The sequence below is a fragment of the Portunus trituberculatus genome, chromosome 35 (assembly GCF_017591435.1).
Source record: "Portunus trituberculatus isolate SZX2019 chromosome 35, ASM1759143v1, whole genome shotgun sequence".
NCBI classification, from domain to species: Eukaryota; Metazoa; Arthropoda; class Malacostraca; order Decapoda; family Portunidae; genus Portunus; species Portunus trituberculatus.
The window spans coordinates 9,603,344-9,627,718 of NC_059289.1; the positions used below are offsets into that span (position 1 = coordinate 9,603,344).

The 24,375-nt window shown below is 38.5% G+C and overlaps 2 protein-coding genes across 10 annotated transcripts in view; one reads left to right on the plus strand and one right to left on the minus strand.

Moving 5' to 3' along the window:
- LOC123513133 overlaps positions 1–5,257 on the minus strand; it is a 21,251-nt gene extending 15,994 nt beyond the window's left edge. For 2 of the 5 annotated variants that reach the window (XM_045270032.1, XM_045270031.1), the window contains exon 1: positions 4,694–5,257. The gene's annotated coding sequence lies outside the window, so the exon portion shown is untranslated. The remainder of the gene's footprint in view (positions 1–4,693) is intronic. The other 3 variants (XM_045270027.1, XM_045270028.1, XM_045270029.1) reach the window with 2 other exon arrangements.
- The window catches only part of LOC123513136 (omega-amidase NIT2-like), a 27,270-nt gene extending 4,056 nt beyond the window's left edge, over positions 1–23,214 (plus strand). Inside the window, exons 1-9 of one of the 5 annotated variants that reach the window (XM_045270037.1) lie at positions 5,264–5,431; positions 7,676–7,709; positions 9,081–9,227; positions 10,929–11,110; positions 11,277–11,445; positions 12,479–12,573; positions 12,763–12,901; positions 20,739–20,848; positions 22,782–23,214. In XM_045270037.1, coding sequence (XP_045125972.1) covers positions 7,697–7,709; positions 9,081–9,227; positions 10,929–11,110; positions 11,277–11,445; positions 12,479–12,573; positions 12,763–12,901; positions 20,739–20,836 — 843 coding nt within the window. In that variant the 5' untranslated portion in view covers positions 5,264–5,431; positions 7,676–7,696 and the 3' untranslated portion in view covers positions 20,837–20,848; positions 22,782–23,214. Of the gene's footprint in view, positions 1–5,263; positions 5,432–5,638; positions 5,780–6,031; positions 6,241–7,675; positions 7,710–9,080; positions 9,228–10,928; positions 11,111–11,276; positions 11,446–12,478; positions 12,574–12,762; positions 12,902–15,711; positions 18,432–20,738; positions 22,707–22,781 lie in introns of those variants that run through there. The other 4 variants (XM_045270041.1, XM_045270038.1, XM_045270040.1 and 1 more) reach the window with 4 other exon arrangements.
- The last annotated feature ends 1,161 nt before the right edge of the window (positions 23,215–24,375 follow it).

Here is a 24,375-nt window from a genome sequence, read left to right on the forward strand (position 1 = left end):
TAATAATAATAACAATAACAACAACAACAATAATAATAGTGTTAAATTATGTCTTAGGATGATAGTATTGTTCATTGTCTGACTCTATACAGCACTATGTTAAGCTACAATTAACTTCACATATTGTCAGCTTTTTATTATTAGACCGTCTTTCCCCACACAAATTTAGCCTCGTAAATCCGTTAAGTGGCTAGCTACAATAGAATACCTATGAACAGTCTTAAAGTCTTCCATTTAATTCAAGGAGAGAAAAACTAAAGATGCCGAAAGATCAATTAATAAAAAAATAATAATTTTAAAGAAGGGATGGTTCTAGTTAGTTGTAAATTAATTAATCCACTCAAGTGATCTCCCTCCGAAATGTTCCAAGACCCTAATTTACCAGAGATTTGTTCCAGACAGAATAGAATTTTTAGTGTCTCTTTGGCGCCTGCCCCGCACAGGCCCTCCGCCACGCAGCTGAGTAAACAAGTCGGTGAGAAAGAAAAAACGGACAAATATTTCTTCTATTACTGCTGATTCTGAAATTACGTATTATATCAAACTGTACGAACGTACCACTTGTCTTGGCCGAGTGCCTAAGTATTTCATGTGCAAGTTTCAGGCATGGGAAATGAATTCAAAATACTTTATTAATTCTAAGTATAGTACGTATAGATCAGCATTACCATCAATGTCCTTATAGTTTTGCTCCTGCTGTCACCAAGTACGTACATCAGCATTACCATTAATGTCCTTAGTTTTCTGCCTGCTGTCACCCCACCGTAGTTATGTTATTTCGGATGTAAAACATTTACTTGAAGCTACAAACACGGAGTTCCATTCCAAGTCGTACAAGTATTTGATGCATTTCTAGGACCGAGTCTCTCCCGTTTGTTCATGGGCTAACCAACATCGCGAGCGCTTTGGTCAAATAGCTTAAATTACGGAAGACGATGGAACAGAGCTTTTAGCTGTGTGTGTGTGTGTGTGTGTGTGTGTGTGTATACCGGAGAGTCATAGCAGTTTGATAAGTGATGTGGCTATAGTGCGTATATCATAAATAGTTCAAATCATCCTTCACCACTACAATAAGAATTATAATTTCCCAAGCTGTGCCGTAAAGCTCAATCAGCTCTCCCACACCGCAGCTTCCTCACCGCTGCGTCAAGCCCTCTCCCTCCCCTTCAGGAGTTGCACCAAAAATCGTGATATAAAAACCACTGAGCGATTTTTTTTTTTTTTTTTTTTTTTACGGTAAGGCCTATAGCGCCTGTAGGCACACTTGAAGAGTGTATGGGAAGCGCTGATCAGCTTCCGCCCATTAGTGGCGCAGGCAATTTTATTTATAGTGGTACCCATATTAGGGCCCATATCACCGCCCAAGCTCATCATGAGTGTAACCACCTAGAACCTGGGTATCATGGTGATATGTAGGTAACTTTAAACCACTCAACAAATGGCAAAGTGTATTAAGGCTGTACGTGGTGGGATTCGAACCTACGCGTGGACGTCTGCCCGATCCCACGCTCACCACCTTATCCACTATGCCACTATGCCGAGGTTGTCGAGTCATCTCAGTCATCATCTCAAATGTCGCAACTTTTAAGACATATTAGCATAATTCAAGTGATATATATATATATATATATATATATATATATATATATATATATATATATATATATATATATGTGTGTGTGTGTGTGTGTGTGTGTGTGTGTGTGTGTGTGTGTGTGTGTGTGTGTGTGTGTATTAATATGAGGAAAAACATTTTTTTTTCTTCATATTACTACTACTACTACTACTACTACTACTACTACTACTTATTTTCAAGACATTCTGCAAAATGGAGTGAGCTCAACAGTTGATAACACGCCATCACTATCCACTGTCACTGGTGGGAGTCGAGGATGGGGACTGAAGCCAAGGTCAGAGCTGGCAGGCAGGCTTCGAGAGGGGAATGTGGGGCGGGGTGAGGGAGCCACAATACTACCATTTTCGTACATGCACTCTGTGAACCAACTGCCGGATGACCGCTTAGTCCGACGCTCTTATGAAATGAGCATGTATGAAGGCATTAATATGTATATTTCCACGTTCATTATTTTCCCTTGAATCAGCTATCTAAATGTCAGAATTACGTAAACGTGTGTGTGTGTGTGTTTTGCAATATGATAGGAGGGTGAGCAGTAAGAATGTCTGTAGCTCACTGTCACGACTTCGACCTAGTTTTTGGCCGTCCATACTGTAAGTGGCTCATATACTGTGAATGAAGCAGTATTCGAAGTTATCAGAATATGATTGAATGAATTTGTAAATTACACACACACACACACACACACACACAAACACACACACATGCATATATATATATATATATATATATATATATATATATATATATATATATATATATATATATATATATATATATATATATACATACACACACACACACACATATATATATATATATATATATATATATATATATATATATATATATATATATATATATATATATATATATATGTATATATATATATATATATATATATATATATATATATATATATATATATATATATATATATATATATATATATATATATATATATATATATATATATATATATATATATATATATATATATATATATATATATATATATATATATATATATATATATATATATATATATATATATATATATATATATATATATATATATATATAGGATTCTTTTGTTAAATGGAAGACAGACAGAGCGTGACCTAAGCAAACAAACCACCCTCCGTTTGTCTCCCTGTTACAGCCGCCCACTACCGACATATGGTGTTCGGCTTCCGTGGTCGCTTCCTAGTTAAGTCTATGAGTATTTAAAGTAGTGCGGTGGAGAGCAGCGGAAAAGAGGACTGACTAGCTAGTGGAGCAGTGACACCTGATCCTTCCAGCCATACTGATCCCTTTCAACTACACACACACACACACACACACACACACACCGGTAGCTCAGTGGTTAGAGCGCTGGCTTCACAAGTCAGAGGACCGGGGTTCGATTCCCCGGCCGGGTGGAGATATTTGGGTGTCTCCTTTGACGTGTAGCCCCTGTTAACCTAGCAGTGAGTAGGTACGGGATGTAAATCGAGGAGTTGTGACCTTGTTGTCCCGGTGTGTGGTGTGTGCCTGGTCTCAGGCCTATCCGAAGATCGGAAATAATGAGCTCTGAGCTCGCTCCGTAGGGTAACGTCTGGCTGTCTCGTCAGAGACTGCAGCAGACCAAACAGTGAAACACACACACACACACACACTGTTATTCATGTGGAATTGCATTGTGATTTATTAGTTTTTCTCATTTCATAAAACTGGTGTGATAATGTGGAAAGCCATCTCAAGTCACTTTTAACACTGCACTTGGGTAAAAATAATGGTGTGTGTGTGTGTGTGTGTGTGATTCACTGTTTGATCTGCTGCAGTCTCTGACGAGACAGCCAGACGTTACCCTACAGAACGAGCTCAGAGCTCATTATTTCCGATCTTCGGATAGGCCTGAGACCAGGCACACACCACACACCGGGATAACAAGGTCACAACTCCTCGATTTACATCCCGTACCTACTCACTGCTAGGTGAACAGGGGCTACACGTGAAAGGAGACACATCCAAATATCTCCACCCGGCCGGGGAATCGAACCCCGGTCCTCTGGCATGTGAAGCCAGCTCTCTAACCACTGAGCTACCGGGCCGTGTGTGTGTGTGTGTGTGTGTGTGCATGGGCGGGGTGAGGTGGAAGGGAATGAAAGCCACACTCAGTCGTCGCTTACTCCTCTATGCAAATACAACATAAATAAATGAATAAATAAATAAATAGAAACTTGAAGCATACCATTAACATTAGTAATGTTAAATGTAAACACTAGTTACTTGATGAATCAATAATAATAAAGGTCAATAATAATAATAATAATAATAATAATAATAATAATAATAATGGTAGTAGTAGTAGTAGTAGTAGTAGTAGTAGTAGTAGTAGTAGTAGTAGTAGTAGTAGTAGTAGTAGCAGCAGCAGCAGCAGCAGCAGCAGCAGCAGCAGCAGCAGCATATTATTATTGAAGCAGTAGCAACAATAGAATTTAGAGGTAAAAATAGTAGTAATGAGGATGATAAAGAACTTCCTATGTGCATATAAAAATGTTATCAGTATACTAACACAACATAATCATATTCAGCAAGTGATTTGTGTAAGCTAAGTTTCACTAAGACAAGTTGAAAAGATCAGGCACGGAGCAATCTTGGTGTTCATCACTGTTTGACTTGTGGATGTTGAGAGAGAGAGAGAGAGAGAGAGAGAGAGAGAGAGAGAGAGAGAGAGAGAGAGAGAGAGAGAGAGACTCGTTTCTCTTCACATTTACCTTACAAATCATGATGATGTAACTACTTACAATATGAAATTGACACAAGAGCGCTAGCTCTTAACCTGCTTTCACACTGATGCACACCAGTATAATGAAAACAATAGCAGATGAGTGCCCTTTTCTCATCCCACCCACACCAGCGGCAGCTTCAAGCCCACGCCTGCCCCCGTCCACCAACACCAGGTCAACACAGCCTCCCCGATGATCCAGTGCCACCTGTTAATTGTTTGTACAGTCATCGGCATATGTAGACCTTCACATTTACAGTAAACCGGAAGAGTGGACGCCAACCTACCTTGAAAGGCCGCAGAACCTCGTTACACTGAACTGTTAGTTTGACGTTACGGCGGAGACTGGTCGCGCTCAGGATACAAGAATGATTCATTCCACAACCAAGGAAAATGATCGACCCACGAGCGGCCCAGATCTTGAACTGCTGCTGAACTCATTGAAGGACATCCTGCATTTAAATCTCTCGTATCTTTTCTCGTAATGTAAATTCCATCTTGTAAACTAGTAAAGTATACCAGTGGCACTAATATCACGAGCAATGTTCAGTGATATCCTCCTTGGATATGTCCAGGTCAAGTTATTACCGTGTCACCTCGCCAGACTGGGCATCGTGCTCAACATTACCTCATCCAGTCTTCTCAGACAGGACCCTTGCACTCCTTCACGCCGTAACGGTATTGACTCCACTTTGTTTCTCTTGTTTCATTGTCACTAGTCACCGTTTCACGAAGAGCATTTCTTATGCAAGTCAACTTTTAGGAGGAGGAAAAGGAAACACACAGGGTGGGTGAGTAATGCAGGAGGAGCCACGCCCACACCTCCTCCACGTTTCACTAGTATCCACTGTCTGACGCTGTGGTGCAGTTGTTGTTTGCTCAACCCTCACTCTCTTTTGCTTCCCGTTTTCTCGTGGCTCAGTCTTACAGAAAACGTGCATCAGCTGTTCCTCAAAGTTGCGGCGTATTTATTTGCCAGACAGGACAGCGGAGAACTAATCTTGTAGAAGCATTCGTTGGAAGAGGTAAGCTTATCATTGTTCGTAGGAGAGATTCCCGTCGATGACAAGTCTACTAATGCATATGCATACATTACCTCACCATAGTGTTTGTTAAATCTTTGATATCTTGTGACATTGCAGGTGATAAGTTGTTTTTGGGGGGATAGTGTAAGAGACCCAGCACTTCCTGATCTCCAGATGTGCTAGCTATTTTTGCTGCCCCGTGGTGCAGATGGTGTTACTTTCATAGACAAAAATACTTAGGTTGGTGGGCCAAAAATACACAGGCTGGTAAAGATTAAGCAGAGGGTTCCCTGGATCAGTCATAGTGGTGGAGAGGCAAGAGGGAGACCGTCCACGAGTGTTGCGGAGGTAGGATACTATATAGTCTGCGGTTTTTTTTTTTTTTTTTTTTTTTGTCATCGTGACAGAAATAATCTACTTTATCTGCAACTGTTGCGTTATCGGCATATGCTCATCGTCATAGTAAACTATTGCTAGCATTCGAAGCTTTTGTCAAGTAGTATTGGCACCTTCTGCTTGACGACAAGCATGCACGTCTTTAAATTTGTTTGTATGTCATTAGCCTCCGGAATTTTCTGCCCTTCGAGGTTGTCCTGGCGCCTACCTTATCCCAGTTTAAAAGACTTCTTGCCATTCATCTGGGGAACAGTCTGTTTGAATATTAATTACTCTGAATAGTTCTCATAATTGCTTACAGCACACATTCCACTGTATGTTGCATCGGCTTGCGTCATTGTTATTTGAACTATCCAAATCTTACTGTGGCGTGTTGGTATGTTTGGAGATCCTTCCCAGAGGAGCTCATCGTGGTAAGACTGGCACGACACGTTCCCATTAAAATGATAAGCTCATATATGTGTGTATAAGTGTTGCATCTACTGCGTCGTAGTTTTCTTTCTGATGGACAGCAAGCTTCGCAACAGGAGGAAATTCCGGGTTTTAGGGTGGGAAAGTGAAATACACACTGCCCTCAAATGCTAAGTAGGGGATTTAGCTCCCTTTTGGCCTCAAAACCTCAGTATAGCTTTCTCTTAACTACATTACAGTAATAATCATTTCAAAATTAAATCTTATAAAATGTTGAGCCAGATGAGAAGGAAATTTAAGTTCTCTGCTGTACTAATGAATTAGGTAGTTGCCTTGTCGCAGTTTTGTCAGTGTAACAATTAAATCTGAAGAAGTGTTTTAACCTGTAACTGCCCACCCCCCAAAGAAAAACTTAAAAATTGTGAAATCCCACAAACTAAGCACAGGAGACCTTGTCTTATTTTTTTTTATTTATACCATGTAGGCTTTTCATGGGAATTTATGGGCTAAAGGGGATACTTTTTGGAATACCTCCTATCTTAAAGCCCACCTGCTAGGAAACCGTTGCCCCGAGTGAGGAAGCCCAGCCTACACTCGGACCGTGGACGTGATTCGAACCCATGCGCTTGGAGACCCCTCGGACCCCAAAGCATGCATGGTTCCACTGTACCACGGCGGCCACATAGCTGACACTGTGGCTGCTGACACAGCTTTGAAAGATCTAAGCATAACTTGTAGGTAGTGGACATTGTAAAACCCAATATTTTAAAAAGTTCTTTAATGACTGATATGACTCTCCACTCTGTAAGTTACAAACACACACACACACACACACACATACACAGAAAAAAAAAAAAGATTATATTATTTCTGGTTAGAAGTTTTTACTAACACTTGTTTCACATGATATTTCTATGAAAATTAAATCATGAGGAGAATTTAAGTTATTAGTCAGACTTATGAACAATATATTGTCTTTTTAAAAGTAGCACTAGCAACTAGCAGTTGTGGGCCCCTATTAATTATTTACTATGGCTTGAAATCTCATCCCAAAAAGATTTTTTCTACACAAACCATGTAGGTAGTGGTTAGCACGCTTGGCTCACAACCGAGAGGGCCTATGTTCAAGTCCTGGGAAGCAGCAATGCAAATGGGCAAGCCTATTAATGTGTAACCCTGGTTCACCTAGCAGTAAATAGGTGTGGGATGTAGCTTGAAGGGTTGTGGCCTCACTCTCCCGATGTATGTGGTGTGTTATGTGGGCTCAGTCCTACCCAAAGATCAGTCAGTATGAGATCTGAGCTCTTTCTGTAGGGCAAAGGCTGGCTGGGTGACCAGCAGGAGACTGTGGTGAACACACTCTATATAGGAAATTTTATGACATAGCAATTTGTGGATGACTTAGTATGTAATGTAATAAATAACTTTTTTTTCCAGGGTCACGAAGTCAACAGCAAGATGGCAGCATCTAGTAAGTAATTTTTATCATACTTAAATAAGCAAAAAAAGTCACAAATAAACAAGGTGAATCTTGCCAAGTCATGCAAATGCAGCAGGAGCACAAAACATTAACCATCATCATCATCATCATTATTATTATTATTATTATTATTATTATTATTATTATTTTCATCATCATCATCATCATCATCATTATTATTATTATTATTATTATTATTATTATAAATATTATTGTTATTATTATTATTGTTGTTGTTGTTGCCGTCTCTGCAAAATGAAATTATGTATGAAAATTGGTCTATTTTTAGTGGATACCAAATTTGTATAGATTCATGATCTTCATTTCACATTTTAACCTCTGTAAATTGCATCCTACACTAAGGGGCTCACATTCTGCTGAATAATGTACAGTACAACCATATCATCTCTTTGATTTTACTAACACTTGTTTCACATGATATTTGTATGAAAATTATATCATTAGGAGAATTTGAATTATTAGTCAGACTTTAGGAATAATATATTGTCTTTAAAAGTGGCATTAGCAACTAGTGATTGTGGGCTCCAAATATATACTATGGCTTGAAGTTTCATCACAGCACACACTGCACTTAAGATGTCCAGTGGTTTCACCCAAGCCAACACAGTCATCACTGCCTAATTTAGTATTCCACAGATTTAACTCGCCTCAAATTCCCCCTCTTCCGTGAGATTAAGTTCAAGATGAGAAGTTGCTCTTTTGTGGTTTTGACACCGTGAAAGGTATCTATTGTAAATCATAAACACTTCAGAAGAGGATTTAAAGGGTGTGTTCAGTATAAAGCAGAGGCAAACGCTGGAAGGGATCTGTGCTGCAAAATGAACTATTTTTAAAGAGTTATAACAAAACTTTGAACAGGTACAGTTTTTACACATAGAATTTTTTATTATTTGTTTCAAATTTTCTGGTGAATTTTATATTTTATGTTTGCTCATCCAATAATTTGATTTGTGACTAACCTGTATGATGACTGTTTTGTGTATCCATTTTTTCCCTTTTATCTGTGTACTTCAATTTTTTTTTTTTTTTTTTTTTTCACACACCACTTTTAATAATTCACTGATGGTTTTAACATTAGTAGGTCTTCCTTGCCCATGCCTTCTTCTGAAATAATATATTTTAATTGTTTTCCCATTTTGATTTTGAGGTCAATCATTTTTTTCTTTATTTCCAGCATATTATCTAAATGGCATCTTTTTTTTTTTTTTTTTTTTTTTTTTTCCCAACAGTTTAATTCATTATTTCTTTCTCTGTAATTTTGTATTTTTGAGTGAATACTGCTGGAAGACTGCCAACATAAGAAATTTGTGTGACTGAGTGATGAAATTTCTTCCTTGGCAGCATTACGCATTGCTCTCATCCAGATGAGAGTAGGGGAGGTGAAGGCTGAAAATGTGGCTAGAGCAGTGCAGCTGATAAAGGAAGCTGCTGGTGGAGGTGCTCAACTGATTGCCCTTCCTGAGTGTTTCAATTCACCCTATGGCACAAGTAAGGAGCTTTTGTTCTGGCTTTTTAAAAATTTTATTATTATTGTTACTACTATTATAGTCTATAGTACCTGTAGGTATACTTGAAGAGTAAGTCCAGCTTCCAGTTATTAGTGGCACAGGCAATTTTATTTATAGTGGTACCCATATTAGGGCCCATATCACCACCCAAGTGTACCTTTGGTGTAAAGCAATTACACCTTCACCTAGAACCTGGGCATCATGGTGACATAGGTAACTTTAAACCACTTGACAAATGACAAAGTTTCATGGCAGTACGTGTTGGGATTCAAGCCTATGCATAGACATCTGCCCAATCCCACACTCACCACCTTTACTATACCACTGTAGGTATGACTTTAAACAATTAGTTTATTCTAACATGTAACATATACGCTGGAAATGGGAGAGATAGAAAGAATGTTTGAATGTAAAGAAGAATTTCCTTATTTTAGAGATAGGTATTTAAACTTGCATATATGTAGAAGTGGCAGCACAGATGATTAGTGTAGTGGTAAGGCTTAGAAGCAGACAAAATTTGGAGAATTATTCCTGTGGTTAAGTAATGCAAATATGAAATTCACTTACACCAGCACCATGCACACTCATCTCAGTCAGAATAACCAGCAGTGTTGGTAGGATGGGATGGTACAAGTGAGTCTGCACAAAAATGTGAAACAAACCATCAAATGGCACTATGCAGAGTTTGACTCAACACACTGACCAAACACAAGAAGAAAATACCAGCCGGCCATAGTAAAAAAAAAATCCAGGGTCCCATCACACCATCTCCTGCTGTCACCAGGAAAATTAAACAACCATCCAGCCTTCTTTGGAACAGCTCCACCCTCTCTTGTTTCTCTCAGCTGACTGTCTATCTTACTGAACATTGCTCCCTCCTTGCCTTGACATTCTTGCTAACACCCCAACCTTCCTTAACCAGTCATTAATGATTAGTTGAAGCATTCATTCATCCATTCACTCATCTATATTTACACCACAGGTCTCTTCATTGGTATAGAGGTAACATTTATATCTAAGAGACACATACAGTATGCTGCTGCTGTTGATTATCCAGAAATTACCAACTGGAGTGAAAAAAAAATTTCTTAGGCTACAATCAAGGAATAATTGGATAATATTTTGATGATCCAGGCAAAAACAAATATTTTTGTAATGACTGTAATAATTTTCATTGGTAGTTTGACGTTTATGATGTTGTTTTAACACTGACAAGTGGCCACTGGATTGGATATTTGTTCAGGTTCCCATTAACATGCTGAATAGTGTTATTGTAATCTAGTATATAAATGTGACAGTTTTCTAAAATGTATAATCAAAGTCCATAGACGTGTGTCAACATTTTGAAGTTTATATTCGAAGGTGGAGCTACTTGTCTGATCCGTTAATGTAGTATGCTTCCCCAGGTCATAGCAGAAGCCACACTCTAATTGTGCTAATTTTTACATACAGTTTCCCTATAGTATTAGAGCTCTTGCAAAAGACTTTGGATTTTGCCATATGGAAACCATTATCCAGAGTGATACCCTTCCTAACCTTGGAGCATAGCCAGGATTCAAACCCATGCACTTCAGTACCCTGTGGCCCCCAAACTACACATGGTCTTACTGTACCACAGCAACCCAGAGGCCACACTGGTGATGTGCCAGTCCCAAATTACAATATACTTTTTCTTTTGCAGGCTTTTTTCCAAAGTATGCTGAGGAAATCCCTGGAGAGAGTACAGATGCTCTGAGAGATGCAGCCAAGAAATTTGGTGTATTTGTACTCGGAGGGTCAGTACCAGAGAGGAGTGGTGACCAGCTCTTCAACACATGTACTGTGTGGGGACCACAAGGCAATATGATAGCAAAGCATAGAAAGGTGACTGTCATATTATGAAGCACATTCCATATAATGAGTTACCCTGAACATATGTCTACATACATTAGAAGTTAGTGAAATTTGCTTACTGATGTGCTAAACAACTTCTATTCTGATCAGGGATCCATGACAGAACTATATGAATTTAAAATTTTTTTTCCATCAGATGCATCTCTTTGACATCAATGTTCCCGGTGGCATTGTCTTCCGAGAGTCTGATTGTTTATCTCCCGGCAATGGTCTTACCATTTTTGAGCTGCCTCATTGTAAAATTGGGGTGGGCATATGTTATGACATGAGATTTGCTGAACTAGCACAACTGTACACCAATTTGGGTAAGACTTTCTATACTGTGTGATTTTTCTTTCGGTTTCAGGATTTCTGTGAATGTTAGTGTATCCAGAAATGTGAGGTAATTTACTATTATTAAAGTTTTTCATGGCATTGGAACTTTTCAACATGTCTTAAATGTCCTGCAGTTCATTTTAGTTATGTATGCTATATTTGTAGTCAATAAGGATTTACTTTGAAATTGGCAGAACTGTTATATAATTGTACCTCAATTCACTGGACGTGGATTCAGCTTCACTTCTCCATGGAATTATTGGGGTGTTGGTCTAAAAATAATACAGTTTCAAGAAAGTATTGGGATATTTCCTTGAAGATAGTAAGAACCATATTTGTTTATTTATTTTTGTTTATTTTATTTATTTATTTATTTTTTTTTTTTATGTAAGAGGGGAAAGCTGGCTGAGGGCAACATAAAGAGTGAAGTAAAAAAAGGCCCACGTACTTGCTAGTCCCTCTGCAGTCCAAAAAGAGTTAGCAAGAAGAAAGGGATAAATGTCTTGAAATCTTGCTCGTAAATGAAGTCAAGCCTTAGTTAGTTGGAAATATGTACAGAAGCAGGTAGGGAGTTTCAGAGTTTACCAGAGAAAGATATGAATGATTGAGAGTACTGGTTAACTCTTGCATTAGAGAGTTTGACAGAATAGGAGTGAGAGGAAGAAGAAAGCCTTCTGCAGCAAGGCTGTGGGAGGAGGGAAGGCATGCAGTTTGCAACATCAGAAGAACAGTGGTGGCTGTTGTGAGTGTATGCTGTGAAAATTAATTATGTGAGAGACATGAGAAGTGACAAGATGGGAGGGTAGGAGTAATATGATGTGTGTGAGAGATGGAATATGGGTGGTTGTGTAAGTGATGTAAACTATGGAGTGAGGGAATTTGTGAAAAGGAACACTGATGGTGTGGCCATATTGAAAAGAGTGAAGCATTTGTAAAGAAGATGAATGTGGGAAAAGTTAAAGGTAAATGATAAAAGAAAAGTACAAGTGTGGAATCCATTTCTGAAGAAAACTACTTTTGTAGGTTGCAAGGTGCTGCTTTACCCTGGGGCCTTCAATATGACCACAGGCCCAGCTCATTGGAATCTGCTGCAGCGGTGCCGTGCTGTCGATAATCAGGTAGGAATCATTTCTTGTTGGATTGATAGACAATATTTTTTAGTAGTTGACAAATAATGCTGCACATTTACATTATTACTTTCAATTTGATTTTGTAAGTTATTTACTAAAGAAATACCAATTATTCATCTTTGATTTATGACTTGTTAAATCAAAGATCCATTTAAGGTTGAATTTCCTCCTTGCCAGGTGTATGTAGGGACCATTTCACCTGCTAGGGATCCCAATGGTTCATATGTTGCATGGGGCCACTCTTCTGTGGTGAGTCCTTGGGGAGAAGTGGTGTCCACATGTGAGGATGAGGAAGCCATTGTATATGCTGATCTGGGTAAGGTTTATTTATTTATTTTATTTTTTTTCACCAGGCATAATGGAACTAAGAGTGTGAGTGATATATGCATGAGTTTGTGGTGCTTTGTCTGAGTCACCTTTTATGGAATCATAGCTTTTTGTATAGCTAGATAGATAGGCTTAACTTGGCATAGAGTAACTTAGGTCATTAATTGTTATGGATGTTGCTTCTTAGTTGATCTTCTGTTGTATTTTTATCACATGAAAGAGTATTTAGATTTCTTCATCTTTATGGGAGAACATTTGATTCACTGGAGAGTTGGAGGGATAGATATCAATTGCTATGCCTCACAAGGGTCATAGATATGTTAAGCATTTTGGAAGGTGAGGATTAGTGCTGGTTTATTGTTCCTTTTGTTGTTTCAAAGTTGCATTTGGAATGACAACATTAGTTCTATTTATGGGGCAAAACTACGGGTACAATAGGTGTTAGATTCTTGCAGAGGTTACAGTGGTGACAGGCTTTGGAAATATGATAGGTCTTTGTAGTGTTTTCAAGGTCACGTGCAAGCAAATATCCCATGTTAGACATTTTGCACAGCAGTATTCATTTCTGTGCATAATATCTGTTTATAGAAATATGAAATGTGGAATCATATCTTGATTTTATCCATGTTGAATGTCCTCTGCTCTACTAGAATGATGTCTTTTAACTACAGCTGCTTCCACATCTGTACAGCTATTGTACTCAGATATTTTCAGCTTTGGTGAACCAGGATCATATGTGTTACCAGCACCTGACTACTGTAGGAAGGAAGCATGCTATACAGCATTAGTATATATGTAAGAAATGATACCTTACAGGAAAGTGCTGGTGCCACCTCACCATTTATGAGTTAAAAGATAGGCACTAGGAGTCTTGTTATTTTGTCCTTATCTAAACTTCATTGTGGTGAGGGCAACTGTAACCATAATCAATCTTAGCACAGGACAGGTTATGCTTATCACTGCACACTAAAACAGTAATACACCTCTTCATGTGTGACAAGGTAGCACCAATGCCATTCTGTGAGGATTCAATTCCAGAAATAGGTATTACATTCGATATAGTAGCATATTTGTCTCCTGTCTTGTGTTTTGAGAGAGATGTGAGATCAAATCACCCACACATGATTAGTGTCTTTAATTGCATTTTTATCACAAAGGACTGGCAGATTATACAATAGTGATATCTTTCAGTGCAGGCCTGCACAGGTGGCAGTAGAGTAAAGTACTACCATGAATGTTAATTACCAATAGGAGGATTTTGCATCACTCTTCTCTCCTTGCTTCAGCTTCCCTCTCGTTTTTTGACATCTTCCAGATTGGTAGAATTATTAGTTTAGTTTGGTCAAGTTTTAGCTACATCCTGACTTCAAATGCATTCCTTTTAACAAATTTCAAGATACAGTTGTATTCAATTTTAAGGATCACTTGCTCGTTGATAGTACTTGTGGTGTTCTGTTAAGACATAAACACTTTGAATTATTGACAGCAATAATACTTACCATTCATGAGAATGAGCAACCTTTCTATGGTAATTGGCAGGTGAGACTGGAGTGATGAATGATCACCCCTAGTTGACTTTTTAAGTAAGAATTTATTAAACAACACTTATTATTATTTAGATAATTGGTGCTTCTTACCTTGAGGTGCTGTTTTGTTGTTTAGTTCAATAGATGAGATAGACAACAGAAAAATGTCATCGAGATGGCTGTCCGATTTCATCACTACTGCAGCTCCATTGACAATATCTACATGAGGGTAGTGGCTTCATCGACAAGAAGGTTGAAGGAGGTAGAAAAAAGATTACAGTCTGCATCAAGTTTTCTAACTCCTGGGATATGGGTGATACATGCCATCTGCAGAGGTGATAACACAGACACATGTGTCCAGGTCCATGTTATCAGAGATACAAGCAACAAGGGGAGGAAAATTACAAACTGACTATTAGCTAACTGAGCCTCACAAAAACAGCTTGAGCTCAAAGATCATGATGGTCAATTGTATGTCTCCTATGAAAGTGTCCTTGCCTTGCACCTTCATATAAAGATTGTTTGGCTGTGTAGTGATGTTCATGATAGGACCAGATGAGTGAGCTGTTGTGGCTGGAGAAGTTATCAGCTCGGGGAAATTTGTTCTGAGGGAAGAAATTGGCAATCTCTTGCTTCAGGTCACACACAGAACAGCATGGTCCCATGACTCAACCACTGAATCCTGCAGAGCTAGAATAGGTTACTATATTGTTCATCGACCTCATTCACCAACACCTAATGATACTGATAATTTAAACTGTGAGGGAAAGGGTGGAAGTGATGATCTGCACCATGATAGACATGGCATCCATGAGGTTGGGGAACTTGTTAGATGGGTTGTGTGTTTCTGGTGGCCTCACAGTGGCACAGTAGTAATGAAGCAACATCTTTCTTCTCAATCATTGCTGGGGCACCATCTGTTGTTATTTGCTTGAGACAAGAAGGGTCAAGGAAGTACTGCTTCATTCACTGAAGTAGGGAGTCAAAAATATCTTGGCTAGTGGTGGTACTGTGTGTCAGGTCAGTACTGCCTCAAGGATAATAATGATTAGTTGGGCTTTGTGTTTCATGTTGTAACATAGGGCACATTGTTGACACTCATTATGATGAGTAACAGTATGAGATAAAAGGTTCTTATTTTCAAAAGTCAAATGCCATTCTGGGCTGATGGAGTTCACCACAGTGATGAGGAGTGTGTCTTTATCCACCAAATATGGAGGTGGGAGACAACTGGCACATGCCACCTTATTAACCTCACACAGTCTGCTTGCAGGAAACTGAAGTTACTTTCTGCATGGGGCCTGACAATCTACCAGTGGCTTCATCCTTGTTCTTGGAAGACAGTCACCCAGTGTTTCAAGTTTAGTGGTATGTCTCTCTGCAGCAGTGCATATTGAATTCTAGGACAACTTTAGATAGGCACTGGCCCTGTGTAAAGCACTTAAATTAAGAATTGTTTCTTCCACTTAAGGTTGAAGATAGCAATCATATTTTGTTAGAATTTATCTACTTTTGGCTGGATTTTAGGGGGGCAGACTGCAATATGTTGACTGGACAGGCACCCCTGACTTGAACTGTTAATATGTAGTTAGAAAACACAGAAGGATCGAGTAGAACAATAAAAGAAAGCAGATGGAAGATTATGCAGATGGAAAACAAATGGGAAATAAATAACAAGGAAAGTGATGTAGGTATTAGTGTTTGTACTTGGAATGTTTACAATGCATGTAAAGAGTGTGCCTGGAAGAGTAAGTAGTGTTGTTACTTAAGTCAGTTTGTGGACAATGCAAAAATTAATGTAGATAATATGCCACAAAAAATAAATAAATAAATAAAAGTGAACAAAAAGTCTAGGAATAAAGATATAAGACAACATTTTATCAAGAATAGTAAAAATGACAATTGATCAGTTTGAGTTATATTTAGCATTGTTTGCTGTATAAAGCTGTAAATTACTTTCATAAGGAATCATTGTATTGTGCATTGTGAATAGACATCTTAATGAGGAAAAGTATGAAAAGAAATTAATCTGTGATAACGTACCCTGTCACTCCTCTGATACAGTTTTAGTTAATCTGTCATCAGAAACTTGCATTGACTACATTTCAGTAGTTTTAGTTGCCATATGTTTAAGGAACTGCTGTTGGCTAAGGGAGCATTATCTATGTAATATTAGGTGTAAAGAAGTGTGTAGGTAAGATGAGTGTAAAGCCGTGTCCACACTATCGAGCATGCTCGACGAGCAAACAGTGATACCAGATCCCGTTCCAATACATAAGCAAGGAGGGTGAGTGGCAGGCACAAAGGTGATGTCAGAAGCGAGGAGACTGCGGGCAAACGAGTGGGCAGCTGTCTGTGAGTGAATTTGCACATATGCTCTGCCTCAAATGGGTATCTTGTTTTGTTATGTATGGTTTCACTTTTACTAGGAGTGTGTAGAAACTATTTACATCCATTCTTATATACAGGATAAAACCATCTTCAGGCTTGTAATGGAGTTTGTGATATATAATTGCATGACTTCCCAACTCTTCTCTTCTCAACCAGTCCTTGCACCACACACGCCTCTGAGCTCTGGCTTGTTTTTGCTTTTTTCATACACACGCCAAGAATTATCCCACAGAAGGCTATTTCCTTCCTCTCGATGATGTTCGGCTTGGTGAGACAGGTCCTGCACCCCACTCTTCAGCAGGGTCAGAATGAAACTGATCCATGAAGCTGTATTTGACACCACTCATCAGTTTACAACTTTGCCCTCCAGTCTTTGCCCGGTGAAGGAGTAGATATTGTGGGCTAAACTACATCTGGTAGCACTTTTTGTTGCCAGATCCCTGCCTGTGGTTTTCCCACTTCTGACGTCATCAACCCTCATTCTCACTACCTATAATGATCTGGTATCACTGTTTGCCCGTCGAGCATGCTCGATAGTGTGGACACGGTTTTAGATGGAAAGATTGAGGCTGCTGGATACTGCTACTTTCACCTTTTGCTCCATTTGGTGCATACTGCAGCTAGAATTCTTATATTTGTCACTATCCCTCCCATCACCTCTGTCTGCACTAATGGAGTCATCTCACAGGTATGTATCATTCACAGATACATCACTTAGGACCAAAATTTCTAAAATTAGGGAATACAGTAACATTACAGGAAGTGGTGGCTGGATTGTGCTCATCAAATTTGTGGCTGTCCAGTAGAAAACCATGATGTTGTGATAGTTTACCAGAATTAGAGATAGATAGTAGTAGATAAGCATAGCCAAGTACAAATGTCTAGGCTTTCTGTGTTTTAAATGCATGTGTCTTTCATGAGAACCTTTTGATGCATGTACGTATGGCAAATCCTCAAATTTGGTGTGTAATAGTGCCAAAACAGTCTCGCCCAAACCAAGGGATTCATTTCATGTTATGAATAGCATTCCCCTTTGTAGTTAATGGTAACCAATGATCATTTTCTGACATGTTAGGAGACGAGCTTGGCTAATGCCATAATCATAGTTGTACTTTATGTAGACCAAACTAGAATCCAAACCTAGAAGGGAAAGACTTTCATCTTTATCTTTCTTAACAATTGCCTTATGCCTGCAATACTGTCTCCTTCATTTTATTTATCAGTGCCTGCAAAATCAAATTCCTGTAGTGCACTAGGTAAATCAGTAGCACCTTTTAACATATCTTTGTTGTAATACATTCTTACCTAAAAAATAAAAAAAATAAAAAATGATTCAAAAGATAATATTCTTCAGTGATCTTGAGTGAATCACAGTGATACTAAAACACTGTTCCACCATCTCAAGTAGTGTGTCCTCATTTCATAGTTGTGTTCAAGGCCACACTGAAATAGGCACATAGTAATAACATGTGTTGTGAGTATGAAGAGTGGTCCTGTTGTGGTGTTGCACTGTAGCCACTAGACATGGCAGTTTGCAAGAAAATTTTTTCATTTGCTGCATACAAGTCATATCTAGTAACCAATAAAGATTTGCAGGTTATGGTTAAGACTTTCTCTTTAAGCTGGAAAGCTGGGTATTTTTTTTATTTTCTTGCCAACTTCAAATGTGCTAGATAAGAGTTCACCAAATGGAGGGTTTACCATAGTGGGAGAGAGAGAGAGAGAGAGATAATTGCTTCATAAATTGCTGTACTTATCTTCATTGTGGTGTGTGTGAACATTGTGTATTTTATTTACCATAAAAATATTTTGACAAAAAAAAAATAAGGTAAACTTTGTTAAGTGAATATTATTATTATTATTATTATTATGAGGTCAATGAAGGCGACCCACTGGAAAGCATAACTGCATAAACCCAAAGGCCCAGTGGGCGGCACCTCACCGATAAGTGAAAGGAAGTAACAGGAATGAACAACAGAATAGGAAGATTGGTAGAGATCTAAGAGGTAGTGAGTTCAGAGAGAAGAAAGGTATTCACACGTTTTTTAAATGCTTCAATGTTACTAGAATTAACAATCTCGTTGGGAATTGTATTCCAGAGTCTAGCAGATACTGGGATAAAACACCGGGAAAATTGTGAAGTATTACATCGATTCACAGACAAGGAACGGTCATTCATGATCAAGGATTGTCTTGTAGCACGTGCTGGTAGTGAAGGGGCAGGCAAATGACAATGCAACGGGTGGTTGGAATTAGACATGATTTTGAAGAAATAGGACAATGATCCAACCAAACGACGATGCCGAAGATTAATCTCAAGATTAGGAAGAAGAAATTTAATCTGGTTGAATGCTCTATCTAAAAGCTTTAAGTGAGACTCTGCTGCAGAGATCCACACAGAGTGACAATATTCAAAATGAGGCAGTATGAAAGAGTAAAAGCAATTTCTTACAATATCATCAGAGGAATATATCCGCCTACATTTGCGTAACAAACCAACTTTACATGAGACTGATGATGCAAGTGAACGCAAGTGCAACTCAAAAGTAAGTTTGGGATCAAGGGTGACTCCGAGTAACTTCAGAGACGAACAATTAGGAATAGGTACTTCGTTGACAACAATATCAGGGTGAACTGGGAAAGGTGTCCTTGATCTGCTAATAACCATACTATGGGATTTACTCGGGTTCAGTTTCATACCCCACCGATCACACCATGACAGAATCCTTGAAACATCTTGAGTGAGTACATTAGCGACTCTCTGCCTATCCTGTGGGGAAGGAATTGTCGCATATATAGTGGTGTCATCAGCATAAGCAACCATATTAGATTCAATCCCACACCACATGTCAGATGTATAAATAATAAAAGAAGAGGTCCCAGAACACTTCCCTGCGGAACACCGGATACAACTGGACTAAAAGAACTAAGGCAGCCATCAACAGTCACACGCTGCCTTCGACTCGTTAGGAACTCTGACAGAACTTGATGGACGCGGCCACCAATACCAATAGATCTAACTTTCGATAAAAGGGCTCTATGATTAACACGATCAAATGCAGAACTAAAATCAAGTGAAATTACTCTAGATTCATGACCAGCATCAAGGGCAGCTTGCATGTCGTGCGTTATGCAAACGAGAGCATCAGAAGTACTGAGACCTTTTCTAAAACCAAACTGACTAGATGGCAACAAATTATTAATATCTAAAAAACGATTGAGACGCTTGGCCAGCAGGCGCTCAAAATCTTAGATAACACCGGGGTTATGGAAATGGGTCTATAGTCACCGGGGTGAATGGAGGATGAAGATCCCTTTGGAATAGGGGTAACATTTGCAGTACGCCAGCATACCGGAAAAGAACCCTTACGAAAAAGAGCTCTAAAAATAACTGCTAATTTTGGAGCGAGAGGAGAAGCAATCTTTTTGTAAAAAAGAGGCAGAAAACCCAAAGGATCACAACCCCCGAATGAGTCTAACTCATTAAGATATCTTAAGATTTCGGAGGACTTAAAGGCAATGGAGTGTAATTTAATGTCCTGGGGACAAGACGGCGGCAGATCAAACTCTTCATCACTTTGTTTCGAGTTAAAACAAAGTGATGAAGATTTAAGACATGAAAATATTGGTAATGATGATGAAACAGTGCTATAAGAAATAATGTGAGTTTTATAGCATCCTGAATTTTGTAATTTATAATTCATTGAACAGTCTTTTGCATCTTGAGTGATGATTGATGAATATGAATTTGTAAATGCTTGTTAGCCAGTCTTCATATGGAAGTAAGGATTAATGTAATGACATCATTCCTAGTAATTATCTCTGTATAATTTCTCATGACCTCTGAGCTCATTAGATATATGTTTGTATTTATTTTCAAGAATTGACTATATCTGACACTCTTTTCAGACATGGATTATGTGGAAAAGGTGCGCCGCATGATCCCTGTCCATAATCAAAAGAGGAAGGACATATATGAGGTGATCTCGAAGCAGTTGAAAAATTGAAAACTGTGTGTGGTAAGCATTCACTTACATTTTCAATATCTGCCTGAATATTTTGCATTCATATATATCCCTAGGAAGTCAATATACCTGATATACTACTAATTAGCTATCCTTTTGATAGTTATATAACTAATCTCAGAAATGTTACAGCAAATATATGAACTGTAAATTTAAGACTTCAATTTGTCTCCTTTCTGGAAAGTATTCATCAGTTTCATTTACATCACTGACTAAATCAACATTTTTTTAATCTATTTTATTTTATTTTGTTAATCTATTTTCGTCAGTTGATTTCTTTACTTGCTTGTTGCTCATTTATTTAAATGTTTTGTGCTGAAAACATGCATTTAATTTTACCTATTGCATTGTTTTTTAAAATACTACAATCAAATTGTTAAGCTCATATTCAGGGAACAAAATATTAATGATTTTTTAAAAAAGAAAGAATTACAACTAGAATTAGCTTTCATACTGATGTACATGTACTGTGTACTAAATTAGATTCCAGATATTTTTGATATATATCAAAAACTATTTTAGAGCTTATGGTATCTGGTTCTGTAGTTTGTAAAGGACATCAGGCACTCCAAATTGCAGGTATCATAGAGCCACACACACTTTGGATCCTAGTAATTTGCTTACTAATCATTGCAACTTTTCTGCACTGTGGCTTTTCACTCAAAATATTGAAAGAAAATAAATAGAACACCATAATGCAGGTCTTCCCATTCCTATTACCAAAGGCACTTACCTATACATTTTTAGATTTTTCTTGACTATGGCTGGGATGCAAAGAACGTGTGCTTAGCTGCTGTGGGTGTGGATAAGATTTGCATGGGAGACTAGCTTCTTAGTATATTTATTGTATTCTTCAAAACTAGCACCTCACTGAGAGGAATTTTGTGCTAACACTCCCTTTACCCACCTATTGCCAGCCAAAAGTGATGCCTGACTTGTGCCTAGTGTGTCCCCCCCTCCCCCCCCCTCTCTCTCTCTCTCTCTCTCTCTCTCTCTCTCTCTCTCTCTCTCTCTCTCTCTCTCTCTCTCTCTCTCTCTCTCTCTCTCTCTCTCTCTCTCTCTCTCTCTCTCTCTCTCTCTCTCTCTCTGGTCGTATCAGCTTAAATGCAACATAACAATGGGAAATGATAGAGATCATGGTTGTAGGGAGCCAAACCATGAGTGTAGTAATGTTCCATCAATTGTCTTTTTTTTTCTTTTTTTCTGCTATTTTCAAGCTCTTATAACTGCTGTTATGCTATCATACTGTACTATTACTATTATTACTATCATACTGTACTATTACTATTATTATATTATACTATGCTCTTATGCTATTCCATTACTGTTATATTATACTACTGTATTATAACCATTGTACCAAGCTTTTTACCATGAGTGAGTTGGCTGCTTGAGCATGTGGCAAGAAAAGCATGTTGCAGGTGCACCATATTTTTCCGAGGTACATTAGTAAGGATTTTATTATTGTGGACATATTGTCCATGAAAAATTGCCTCATCTGCAAGGAAACTCCAGTCTATATATATTATATATGGCTGTGGCACTAGAATTTGTCTCCTTATTCAAGACATGAAAACAAAGAAATTGAAACATATATTGCAAGTACAGATTTATGTGGCAATGAACTTTAATGAAATTTAACAGCAGTCAAATTTCAAACAAATATTTGGTTGTGAAATATTTTGTGATTTAATTTCATTGTGCAGACCATTAGATGCAAGGATGCCTCAGTGTGTGCTTGATTGATTTAGCTGAGGCAGTCTCTTTTTCATACCTGTATTGCAAAAAAAATAATTGTTGCAAAAATCCATATGCATCATCAAAAAAAAAAAAAAAATCCAAATCAACAAAATTCTTTTTATGTGTATCATGTTACTCATAGCTTAGTTAATATCATGCCCTTTTATTTTCTAACAACATTCCTCAGTTTTCATCTTCAATTGTTCACATCATTGGGTGGGATTAAGGACCATCCCTATGAAAACCAATGTGAAGATGACTTGGAGCTGTGAAGATAAGGACTTTGAAGTACTGCTGAACCACATGAAAGAGCGACAGATTCAAGTCTGACAATTAATGGCAGCACCACCAATGAAAGGGTTAATTCCAAGATAGATTTTTAGTTGGTCATTTATAGTTACTGAAATAATTTGGTGTAAAATTATATGGTGCTTGAGCTTGTAGCATAAATAAGCTTATAATATTGAACATTTTAGCAGTGCAATACATAATCTAAACACACACTCACACGCTCACAACACACACACACACACACACACACACGGCCCGGTAGCTCAGTGGTTAGAGCGCTGGCTTCACAAGCCAGATGACCGGGGTTCGATTCCCCGGCCGGGTGGAGATATTTGGATGTGTCTCCTTTCACGTAGCCCTGTTCACCTAGCAGTGAGTAGGTACGGGATGTAAATCGAGGAGTTGTGACCTTGTTGTCCCGGTGTGTGGTGTGTGCCTGGTCTTAGACCTATCCCAAGATCGGAAATAATGAGCTCTGAGCTCGTTCCGTAGGGTAACGTCTGGCTGTCTCGTCAGAGACTGCAGCAGATCAAACAGTGAATTACACACACACACACACACACACACACACACACACACACACACACACACACACACACACACACACACACACACACACACACACACACACTGCTTCACAAGCCAGAGGACCGAGTTCGATTCCCGGCCTGGTGGAGATATTTGGGTGTGTCTCCTCACGTGTAGCCCCTGTTCACCTAGCAGTGAGTAGGTACGAGATGTAAATCGAGGAGTTGTGACCTTGTTGTCCTGGTGTGTGGTGTGTGCCTGGTCTCAGGCCTATCCGAAGATCGGAAATAATGAGCTCTGAGCTCGTTCCGTAGGGTAACGTCTGGCTGTCTCGTCAGAGACTGCAGCAGATCAAACAGTGAAACACACACACACACTCATAAAGTACCACACAATAGACTGATGTGGAAACTAAAGAAGATTGGAGGAGTAAATGATAAACTAGCAAAATGGATGGAAAATTACTTAGTGGGAAGAGAAATGAGAACAGTGGTGAGAGGAAGGAAGTCCGAGTGGAAGAAGGTAACCAGTGGAGTTCCACAAGGGTCAGTGCTGGGTCCCATCATGTTTTTTGATTTATGTTAATGATATGCCAGTAGGAATTGACAGTTACATGAACATGTTTGCGGACGATACTAAAATTATGAGGAGAGTAAAGAATGTGGAAGATTGTAACAAGTTACAGGAAGATCTTGATAAAATATATGAGTGGAGTAAAGAGTGGCAGATGGAATTTAATACAGACAAGACCCATGTTATGAAAATGGGAAGAAGTAGATACAGACCAAACAGGGATTACAGGCTGGGTGATGAGAAAATAAAAGAGACCTATGTATGAGGAGAAAGACTTAGGAGTAACTGTGCAAAACACTTTGTCACCGGAGAAACACATTAACAAGATATTTTGGAAAACATATAACATGCTTCAAAATATTGGCCTTGCATTCCACTACCTAGATGAA